Source organism: Haliotis cracherodii, unplaced genomic scaffold (genome assembly GCF_022045235.1).
Source record: "Haliotis cracherodii isolate W230 unplaced genomic scaffold, xgHalCrac1.p SCAF_3, whole genome shotgun sequence".
NCBI lineage: Eukaryota > Metazoa > Mollusca > Gastropoda > Lepetellida > Haliotidae > Haliotis > Haliotis cracherodii.
In genome coordinates, this window is record NW_027266286.1 from 23,752,329 (window position 1) to 23,764,573 (window position 12,245).

Here is a 12,245-nt window from a genome sequence, read left to right on the forward strand (position 1 = left end):
TCGTGAACTTGACCCCAGGCTTGTGAGACTAACGGAGCACCTCTAGGCAGAAAGAAAGACTCTACACAGTTTCTAGATGCAGTTGGACATTTGATTATAACAATAAAATAACATAAAAAATGACTATGACATTTCTTTATTTTTATCCATTATTCAGATTGCCTACACTTTGGTCAATGGACAAGTTCATTTGTTATGGGTAAATTATGTTCAGAGTATTATACTTCATCCTGACCATCAGACCATAGCATTTCTTGGAGAGGCATTCAGAAGTTGGAGTACTAAGTAAGGTTGATAACGGTGTTTGAACCTACACCGAAACGTCGCTCCTAATTGTAATAACGAAGAAGTTCATCCATAAATCTTATTGTTACTTAGACCATATCATGTTGGTTTAATCAGCAGGCACAATGGGAAGCTACCAATTAAACGAACGTTTCATCAAATATCCGACAGACGCCTATCACGAGTATCAACTATCAACTAGTTTAAAGGAAAATATTATTACATTGAAGTAATCGTCGTTTGTGCTGAACCTGGCCTCAAACATGTTGTCTGCTACGCTCTCTGCTGTAAAAAGGTATACATTTTTGCCGGTTTGAATAATTAAATGTTGCACATGTAACTCTAATACATGTAATATTTATCGGGAAGTCATTTGAACTATTCTTTTCTGCTTGTCAACATACTTTTTTAAAGAAATCACAAGGTCACTTTATCGCCAAGGCTAGAAGGCAGAAGCAGAGGAGATTACTAACTGCGTCTAAATCAAACTTATTGGAAGACAAGAGACGGAATGCAAATGCAACTGCACCTACTCATTGTATCACTAGGTGTATAAACAAACACTTATAACAATAATGGGTCACTGTCCCTCCTCTGGAACTAACATCCATGGTCAGCTGATGATAATCACCACAACATGTTTGATATTTTTTATGTTATTTTTTTTAATGGAAAAAATAAAACTGAAATAGGCCTACATCATGGTACACTAATGGTCATGCATTTGTGCCTTGTATTGCATCAAACTAATATGAAGGAAGATATGAAAAGGATTTTCTTTGGACATGAAATATGTTCGGGCACCAACTTGTTGATAGGCATTACTACAGTGTGGACGTAGCTCAGTCGGTTAGCTGTCGGGCTAACAATCCGAAGGTGGCGGGTTCGCGTCCGACGGATTCTCACAAAAACTGGTTGCTTGTCTTGAAACATGTGACCTACGGCAGAGATCGTCCTCACGAGAAGTTGTGGTACTGTATTCTAAAGGTGCTCCCTTAGAAGTTGACGGATGACAAAATAGACACGATTTATGGATTACAACTTCTTTATTTACTGTAAGGGCGACATTTCGGTATAGATCCTTATACCGTTGTCAAGCAAAGCAGACACAATTTATGGATAACAACTTCTTCACATACTACTGTATAAGGATCTATACCAAAAAGTCGCCTTTACAGTAAATAAATGTTGTTATCTATAAATTGTGTCTACTTTACCAACTTGTTTTGTAGTTTGGGTGTGTGTAATATGATAATTGTGTCAAAACCTGTATTTTTTGTATCATATTCAGCAGATTTTAGGGTTAGCTTATGGACTACCCTTTGCCGCGTTTACTAGACCAAAATAAATGTTATTTGACTGAGGCTTTAGACCAATGGCTTAAGTCACCGACTTGATAAGCAGGGGATAAGTCCTAAGTTAGAGCCATTAGACTGTCATAATACAGGTTATCAGTGATTCGAAGAGCAGGTGGCTTCAGTATTTCAGATGGCCCACTATAAAGTTGCCAAATGACCCCAGGTATTCACTCTGGTTCTGATGTACATTTGATGCATTTGTTTTCCATGGACAAAATTTATTCCTTGGAAATAGAGAACTGTTTTACAAGCATCACTATTTTGAAGATAATGTGTCACTGTAAACATGATAAATATGTGCATTGCCTTAATTGCCTCACTGTCGGTATTCTTGACTTTCACATGTATCGCTGAAAGGTCAACCATGCTAAATTAATAATTATATCTTCTGTCATGTCTGAATTTGATTCGATCTGACTCATGAATAGTAAGGTGGCTTGTATGAAAGTTTACTAGACCTATGAGTAGGGAAAACATTTTATCTGTTTCCAACCTCCTGATACTGGAATAATAAGGCTTCAGGTAAGTGTGAAATTCTCCTGTTTTAATTTTCCTAAATAGCCAAGCTGTAATAGTTTAATCTCTCCCAGGGCAGTGCCCTCTCCAGCATGGCTTGCTACAGCAGCCGTGAGGATGAAGCACACACTGCCAGACCTCCCCTACGACTATAATGCTCTCGAGCCCTACATCTCGGCTGACATCATGAAGCTTCACCACAAGAAGCATCACAACGCCTACGTCACAAACCTCAATGTGGCTCAGGAGAAACTGTCAGAAGCAGAGGCAAAAAGTAAGGACACTGTACACATATTGTAACTTAGACGCAAGTGGGTCCTTCAGTGATGCAAGTTTGTTAAACTGAAGCATTTACTAGCGACAGTGATAACTGGTAAGATATTGAGAGTCCAAAAATGCATGAAATTCTACAAGGCTTTGGATACCTTTAGACAGACATCACAGCGTTAGAAATTGGCATTAGTCCTATAGTCCTCGCCAAACTGCCCAATAGTATGGTATCATAAGGACCAGTAGAAATTCGAAATTCGCCCTTTTTGAAGATTTTGCTATATGTTATCATTATAAGGACTAGTGGTCTAACACTGTTAGTTTCTAACGCTGCATCATAAGACAAATTGACTCAGGTTAGTGCCAAATTGAATCCTTGTGACCTTGATGTTTGATGTTTACTGTAATAGTATTTGAATTTTGCCCCCCTACCCAAGTCTGAAGAAAAAATATTATGGTAAAGACATGGACCCAGATCTTTCATCTGAACAGCGTTAGAAGCTAACAGTTTTAGTCCACTAGTCCATAAGATATAGCCATTTTTCAGGACATTATCATTTGCCGAAGCAGAAGCATTTGCAGAAGTCTTCCATTAACTGACCGACAAAGTCACTGTCACTGACTCACTTTTACAAATATGGAAACGTCATAGATCAAACCAGATGCAACACTTTTGAACGTAACATCACCTATCCTTATCCTATGACGTCACCTAACAACGGGTGTGATAATATGAGGGCATTATCAAGTTAGTGGCCCGCGTATTTCTGATAACATGCGAGTGGTTTAATGATAATTCTATCCATTTTAGCTATTATAGTCTTTATAATACCATTACTATGGATCAGTTTGGCAAGGACTATAGGACAAGTGCCAGTTTCTAATGCTGCTGAATTGGGAACATTCTTCTATCTTATGATAGTGGGCTTCAGTCCCCATTCATCCAGATTATCATTGTTGGTTTTTCAGCACTGTAACCATGGTTGTGCAGTTAGAATTTAGCACTTGCCCGCTAACCCGGGGCTATTACAACTTCCTGTGGACTAGTACAAATATTCCAATTTCCCCTTTGTTTTTAACATTACAAGGACAATTCATCTTTACCTGGGCTAGTAAGGTTCGTCTGACCCTAGATGTAGGTTTCACCTGTGTCACTTCAGGTTTTCCTCCCACATTTAGCCGACACTGGAACTGAAATCAGATAAGTTTTTGAGCAATAGAGTTTTCACTCTAGAGTTTCTATTTAATTGGGTTATTACATTTTTCATTGGGTAACCAATATTTTTTCTATTCATTCTATTATATTCTATCTATTCATCAATCGACTGGGTATTTCCCCAAATTAGTGAACATTATAAGATTTAAAAAAATATGAAATAATGATTTCGATGTATATAACTGTTCTAAATAAATAGGCTTGACCCGGAAAGTAATTTAGCTCGTAATTGTGTTTCGGAAATTAGCTCCTTTGTACGCATGCTGAAAAAGCTTTATTGGGAATTTACACAAGCCTTTTTTATACATTTGAGTTTTTCATTTAAAGCATGCGTTTCTGTAGGCAATTAATTGAAAGTAATTGGGTTTTGAATATTTTTGAGGGGTATTTTACGCTAATACGCTGCTTATCTGTAGCTCTGTGAAATAGAACTGACTCACTCACAAGTGACCTCTGAAGATCCGGGATAGAATAGGTCTTCAGCAACCTAGGCGACAATGCATATCACAGAAAGCCACTAACGGGATCGGGTGGTCAGGCTCGCTGACTTGGCTGATACATGTCATCGTATCCCAAATGCATGATCGATGCTCATGATGTCAATCCATGGATTGTCTGGTCCAGACTTAATTATTTACAGACCGCCATCATATAGCTGGAATATTGCTGAGTGCGGCGTTAAACAACAAACCAACAACAGCACTCACAAGCAGTACAACTCGAATAACCACAGCATTTCTCAGCACATCTTATATACAGTGATGAGAGTTTTGAGGCTAATTAAACATTTTTCTTCCAGACGATATTAACAGCATCATTTCACTCCAGCCATCCCTCAGGTTCAATGGCGGAGGACATATCAACCACTCTATCTTCTGGGAGGTGCTTAGCCCAAATGGTGGCGGGGAACCGGATGGGGACCTCATGCACTGCATTAAACGCGACTTTGGTTCATACGATTTAATGAAGAAAGAGCTTACTGCATCAGCTGTGACAGTCCAGGGCTCAGGGTGGGCGTGGCTTGGGTTTAACCCTGTCAGTGGCCGTTTGAGAGTGTCTGCCTGTGCTAACCAAGATCCCCTGGAGGCTACAACAGGTGTGTCATATTGACAGGAGTCGGGGCTTGTAACGGTGATTTATCTAGATCTGCTTGCCAGGAGTCGGGGCTTGTAACGGTGATTTATCTAGATCTGCTTGCCAGGAGTCGGTGCTTGTAACGGGGATTTATCTAGACCTGCTTGCCAGGAGTCGGTGCTTGTAACGGTGTTTTATCTAGACCTGCTTGGCAGGAGTCGGTGCTTGTAACGGTGATTTATCTAGACCTGCTTGGCAGTAGTCAGTGCTTGTAACGGTGATTTATCTAGACCTACTTGGCAGGAGTCGGTGCTTGTAACAGGGATTTATCCAGACCTGTATTGGGATTGATATCCAAACCCAAATCTGCAGCAAGTGTCAGAATCCCACGTTAGAATAAAACATTTCATGCCGTTGCATGCATGTCATCAATCTGAATTGCGTGGATCGATGCTCCTGATGTCAATCACTGGATTATCTGGTCAATACTTGATTATTTACAGACCGCCGTCATATAGCTGGAATATTGCTGAGTGCGGCATTAAACAAACAACCAACCAACCAACCAACCAACCAAATCATATCAGAGATAAACTGTGACTTTCAAAAGGGGGGGTACAATAAATAGTTTTGAGCGTCCTATGACTCCATGCAGGTGATTTGAGGGTCCTGAAAAGTAATGAAATGGTCAAGTGTACTGTATGAATAGATAATTACTTAAGAGCCTGGATTGAATCAATGATCTTGTTGACAGTGGACAGTGGTCATGATTGATGGGTGAAATAAGAGAAACCTGTAACTGCGTTTGATGGGCTGTAGGTACAATGAATATGATTGTGCTTCCCTTGTTTTCTTTCTGTGTCCATTCTCAACATTTGTGCATAGTGGACACACATTTGTATGTCGCATACATCCCTGACGTTATCTGTAGATATGACTGTCCTGACTTGAATTTGGAACCGAACATCAAATATAGTTCTCCATACGAAAACTCAGTTTGTTTATCTCCATTCTGAAATGACAATATAATGTTGTATCTTCCAAATTGCTACAGTTAATCTGTCATGGCTGGTGGGTATTGAACACACAGCCTTCCATTTGTGGGTGTTCTTTAACTTGTTTTGAGTAGTATACATCTAAATGACAATGTGACAATGAGTTGATGTGTGTTTGACCTTTATCAGTGATTATTGTATACATCTGCTAAAACGTTTACATGTAGAGAGGACATGGAAGGTCATGTGTTTCAACCAGTGATGTCTGTTTCTTAGACCCTGGTGGCTCTAGGTAAATCGCTTAAACTCAAGGGGGTGGACGGGTAGCCTAGTGGTTAAAGCGTTTGCATGTTGCGCCGAAGACCTGGGTTCGATTCCCAACAAGGGTACAATGTATGAAAGCCATTTCTGGTGTCCCCTGCCGTGATATTGCTGGAATATTGCTATAAACGGCATACTCACTCACTCACTCACTCACTCACTCACTCTTAAACTCACTCTTACACTCACTCTTAAACTCAAGTCTCCTAAATCTGTGTTTCAGGACTGGTTCCCCTCTTTGGCATCGATGTCTGGGAGCACGCATACTATCTCCAATACAAGAATGTGAGGCCAGATTATGTTGGTGCTATTTTCAATGTTGCCAACTGGGAAAATGTGGCCCGAAGACTATCAGAAGCCAAACTTGCGGCCTGAAGTTCATGACTCACGACAAAAACAGTGAACTGTGTATAAAATGAGACTTACTTACCCAAGGAAAGATCTGTACCTGATGCTTGGTGTGGAATGATGAAAATTGCATTGGACATTAGTAGACATTGAAATATGTTACAAAAATGATGATTTAATCATGACTGAAAGATTTTTGATGTGGCTTTTAAAACACTGTTCTGCTTTGAATACAATTACTCAGTATCTCATGGCCAATGTTATTGTGGTATTGTTTTGAAAAATACATTTGTAATATTCAAACCTTAAATGTTTAGCTTTTTCTTCAACATTTAACTTTTTCTTCAAGTTCTTTATTTCCATTACATGTGGCCTCCCGCCCAGAGTACATGCTTTTTCCATAGATACACATGTTGAGCGAGTGAGTTGGGTTTAACGCTGCTTTTAACAGTATTCCAGTTATATCACAGGGTGTCAGCTTAATGTGGGAGGAAAGCCCGAAGTGATGCAGGTCTCAGACGTTTACCACTTTGGTGAAACCCACGAGCACGGGTATGGTGCTGGCAAACCTAGAAACATAATCGGAGCGAACTGGGATTCGAACCCACAATCATAGGTTTCTGGCGGGCCCTCTACACAACGCAACTCTAGACAGCGAATCGCGGCGCCTTAGACGACTGGGCCACCTGTGCCCCCTACACATGTTGAAATAGACATTTATTTCAATAATAAACATCAAGGTATTAAACATTCATACATACTAAAGTATACATGTGCATTTAGACAACAGTGTAGCTTAAAATTAAACAATACAATTGGACAATATTAATGTTACTGATATAAGGTTGATAGACATGGAGTCTGCTCAACTGTGCAACTTTTAAACTTTTGACAGGGATATATTATCCTGATTCATACTATATGCTTTCCCTATTTTTGCCTGAAAACACAGTTGAAACTTGTGTTGTGTTCCCGTTGAGAACAGAAAATGATTCACCCAGACAGCCCTGAGCATGTGCCGTACACCTTCCTGTCACCTTCAAATCCTCACTCAAATTTTTTTCTCTTAGAGACAGGGCACACTAGTGTAGCAATCCACTGCAATCCTTTGTCAATTTAAAGCCTGGATACACTATTTTTTACCTCACCTCAGAATTGCATCCCTGTGTGCCTTTGGTGATATTATTAAGTGGGAGTGGGGATATAGGAATGGATGCCATCCATCCATCATGTTTCATATTTTATTACAAACTTTGCATATTTATCTGCTACCTTCTCATGTTTAGGTATTTCTGAAACAAAAAAATGTATGTCTCCTTGGCAAACGGACTTAGACTCATATAAGCTTCGCATTCGTTTCCGAGCATAACTCAAAAACTGTTTCATAGTTTGATATGAACTTTACACATGAATGAAACACATGCTGAACTGGTGTCTTTTGATATTTTGGTATTTTTGCAAAAAGCATTTGTTGTGTTTCCTTGTTTTTTTGCCGGGGTTGCCCTCCCTTTCTCCATACTTTAGATATTGTGCGTCCTGTAGTGCCTGATTTAAGAAAATCAGCATGAGTTAAATACCTCAAATTCCAAAGTGCCCCATGGTGGGGTTGAGTGATAAAGCTGATTTCTTGTTTTTGTTTTTTAACCACTATTGGTTTTGTAAGATGGGAAGGAATCGTCATGCTACTTGCCATATGCACATCTTGTTATCAGCCCCATACTGACACAAGAAGGGTCTAGGATGTGTGGACGGGGCGATCCAGTCAATCCAAGATGCACAATAAATCATACTTCAGCTATTGTTCATTCTGGTTGATAAACCTTATGGGCTGGTTGATAAACCTTATGAAATCGGATCTCGAAACAAGTCAAGACCCAACGTTTGTTGAAATAAGGTTCCTAACAGCACAGAATCCCATAGAGTTAACGGAATACAGATGGAAGAAAATTCAACATATTTCTCGAGCACTATCAGGAGAACTGACTGTCAATCGGTGGCAACTGCATCTTCCCGAAGCAAAGGAGTTAACTGACTATAAAAGTCCAGTTTCCACCCTTGCCGAACTTGGCTGGTATTATGGAGTTACCGTTTGGCAGGACTAACGAGTCTATGCATAGTCCAATCAAAATCGCGCAACGAAATCGAAATCTGGTTCGTAAACTGTCCAGCAGATTCCGGTCGATTGCAAGATTTGCAAAGCATGTGCACCGCCAACAGATATTTAACAAATCTTTTCATGTTTTTAATTATGGTGCTCACGTGATCTGATGCACTTAGCGATGTAAGACTCGTTTTATCTCAGTATAGGTCTTAATTATCGATCGGATCGTCTTGACCGGGCGCCGCCGTTTTGTTTAACAAATGCAAGTGATACGAGAGGTGGAATCTGATTGATCCATAGGAGAGGCTTAGAAGGGACAAAACTCGGAATAGCCACTGGTGGCGCTACGATCGAGCCCAGGAATTCCAGCCTAGTTCGGCAAGGATGGAAACTGGACTTTTAAAGACAGTTAACTCTCTTGCCCCAGGAAGATGTGGCAACTGCTGCTATGTCTTCTAACCCCTGCTCACGGTTTAACGATCCGGGGAATACTTCAACTTCGTCCAATACGGATGTTTCTAAAGTCATACCTCTTGAACCAGAACTTCAAACTTTGCTTGCCCCAACACCTTTGACAGTACCTGGGCCCTGTTCCACAAAGCGATCTTAGCGCTAAGTCGATCGTAACTCCCTTTCTTTAACACTGACTTACGGCAGTCACAACGCTAAGATCGCTTTGTCGAACGGGGTCCAGCAGTGATGGACGTTAGAATTGAACGTCTGCGAAGGCATCTTCTTGAGAGAGCAGGAATTCGATTCCCACCTTGACATAGACTCCACAGTGCAGTAATGGGTAGTTCATCGTGAGGGGGAAGTAGTCCCCCATGTGTGGTCAACAGAAGAACAATCTTACCGCATAAACCAGTTTGAATTCGAGGCTGTGCTCAGAGCCATTAGCCATTGGACTCTTCGAGTTTGCAACAAGCGACTGATTCTACCGACGGATGGTGCCACCGTCGCTTTTTAAGTCCGTCTTCAAGGGATGGCAAGACCAACAACGCTTCTGTGTCTAGCATTACAGATTTTCAAGATGATAGATAACAGAGACCTCCTCGTAAAAGCCAGACATTTTCCGGGAGCTTAAAATATTCTAGTCAAGATTCCATCACCAACAGAATGGATGCTAGACCCGGAAGCATTCTCACTATTAACAAGAAAATTCGGACGTCCTCTAGTAGATCTTTTTGCGACCAGATTCAATCATTCGTTTCATCAGTTCCAGATCCTCTAAAGTACTGCCGGAAATGCTAGAAAAATTATTTTTGCCTGTTAAAAAAGGATAGAATTCTTCACAGACTGTTGCTATTGAAAAATAACTACCGATCGATCTACCTGCGGTTTGAAGTATTTCGGCCATAAGGAATCCTATCGACAATTTTACAGGAGAAAAATCCGAACGAAGTTCGGATATATTTTAAGTCCAATGATGGCAGTCTAAAACGGACTATAGAAATATACGCACGTGACTCCGTTATAATGATACTAATGTAGTCTTCCGAAAACATCTAATCAACACCAAAAAGATCATATGGAGAAAATTCAAGATGTGCATCTTCTAAAATAACAAAATGACGCTGTGTTTGTTTTATCAACACTGCTCCCATGATGCATGTTACATTACACTTGCATAGCCATAGCCACGGTACACGACATTGAGTCCGTCCTAGGAAATGTATACAAATACTTTACACTTTAGAGAGATAGAGGGACCCATTTATTAGTTTAGATAGGGTGAATTACCGAACTGCCGAAGCTATGGGGATTTCAATTCATTCCATCAAGTCAAAAGGATATGTGTTACAGGGTGACCAGGCGAATAGTGTACAAGCTTTATGAGCAGAAGGTTCCCCCGGTGACTAAGCAGTTTCATGGGGGAATATTCCATCCTGTCTCTGAGGTCACATTATCTCCGCACCATTCATAACTATCACAGTCAGGACTGCCAGATGATTTACTTTGATGAATCATTCCACTGACTACATGTGGCTACCGACAAAAAGCACCCATGGTACCATCAGGTAAAGGTAATCGTGTCATTGTTTTGCACGCTGCAACCCGTGATCTGGGGTTTTGTGGCAAGCAGTTTCTTTTTTTCTTTCAACAGTCTGAAGCATAATTATTTTTTTCAAGAGCACTAACAGTCTTCTTGGACAGCATAAAACATAAACGTAGAAGGATGGAGAGACTATTTATACGTCTTACCATCCCATTGGATGAGAACAGTCATATTACAGGACCCACGAAGATCCCCGTTAGAATAGGCCTTCAGTAACCCATGCTATATATTGTATATCATTCACATCATATTTTCTTCTTCTATTTCATAAACGGGCACGGGTGTCCCTTAGGCACGCCATCGTTGCAGGACCCAGACATTTACCACTTTTGTGAAACCCACGAGTATGGAGCTGACAAATCAAGAAACATAATCGGGGCGAACCGAGATTTGAACCCCACGGTAATAGGTTTCTGGCGTGCTCAGTGGACAAAACTCTGCACAGCGAATTGCGGCGCCTAAGATTTGTTTGTTTGTTTTTTGTTTAACGCCGCACTCAGCAATATTCCAGCTATATGACTGCGGTCTGTAAATATTCAAGTCTTGACCAGACAATCAAGTGACATCATGAGCGTCGATTCATTCATTTGGGTTCGATGACATGCACCGACCAAGTCAGCGAGCCTGACCACCTGATCCCGTTTGTCGCCCCTAATGTCAAGTATTTAGTCGCCTTTTACGGCAAGCGTGGGTTGCTGAAGACCTATTCTAACCCGGGTCTTCACGGGTGATTTTTTGATTTAAACATATTTATTCACAAGGAGTGAACGGGATTGGGGGACAAGTTCTTCCAACTTAGAATGCCCTCTCCCTGGTATTTACAAAATATTCACAATTTCAAATTCAATATATATGCATAAAACATAAAACACTATAGATGAGAGAGAGAGAGAGAGAGAGAGAGAGAGACAGACAGACAGACATTGTTGAATGAACAGTTCTTTACACAAATCTTTTAGTTGTACATATATAATGTTGTACTGCCTTAAATATAGCTTCATTTTCTGTAACAACGTGATCTGCATTGCCGTGTAACAGTAAGTGTACATCAATAGGTATGTTATGAACAATATGTTTAAGGCTGTTTAACATAATTTCACGCTGATGACTAAAGAATGGACATTCCATGAGATAATGATATGCATTTTCACATGTATTCGAACATGTACAGTTCGGGTGATCTTTTATACCAATTCTATATAAATCATAATTCAATTGACTGCACATGTATCTCAGTTTTGTGTGTAAGATATTATATTTTCTTTTTCCATAAGCGAAGTACGCAGGTGACGTGGGGTGGTGCTTTTGTAGCGAATTTTTAAAACAAGAAATCGTAGAATTTCGATCTGATAACGGAATAGAGTTCCACAATCGGATAGACGATGGGTAAAAGGATTCACACGAATGTCTTAGTCTTGTGACAGGAACACTGATGTTTTCAGAGTTTCTGAGACTGTATGAGTTTTTTGCTGCAACCGTTTTGGGTAGAATATCTGTTAGATAGGAAGGGGCCATGTTATGATTAATTTTGAAGAAAAGACAAAGTTTACGTTTCTTTCTACGCTCAACTAAGGGTTCCCAACCGGTTTCGTAATATAATGAATGCCTGGGGGCATATTTAGGTAGACCAGTTACAATGCGTGCAGCTTCTAATTGTAATTGTTCCAATTTCTCACTTTGTCCTTCGGTGCAACCATCCCATACC

The 12,245-nt window shown here is 40.3% G+C and overlaps 1 protein-coding gene across 1 annotated transcript; it reads left to right on the top strand.

The window, feature by feature from the left end:
• The first annotated feature begins 499 nt into the window (after positions 1-499).
• Positions 500-6,677, top strand: LOC139473895 (superoxide dismutase [Mn], mitochondrial-like). The gene is made up of 4 exons (XM_071256690.1): positions 500-580; positions 2,234-2,433; positions 4,445-4,741; positions 6,259-6,677. The coding sequence occupies exons 1-4, from the start codon at positions 549-551 to the stop codon at positions 6,408-6,410; spliced, it is 681 nt and encodes a 226-aa protein (XP_071112791.1). The 5' UTR covers positions 500-548; the 3' UTR covers positions 6,411-6,677.
• Positions 6,678-12,245: the final 5,568 nt, after the last annotated feature.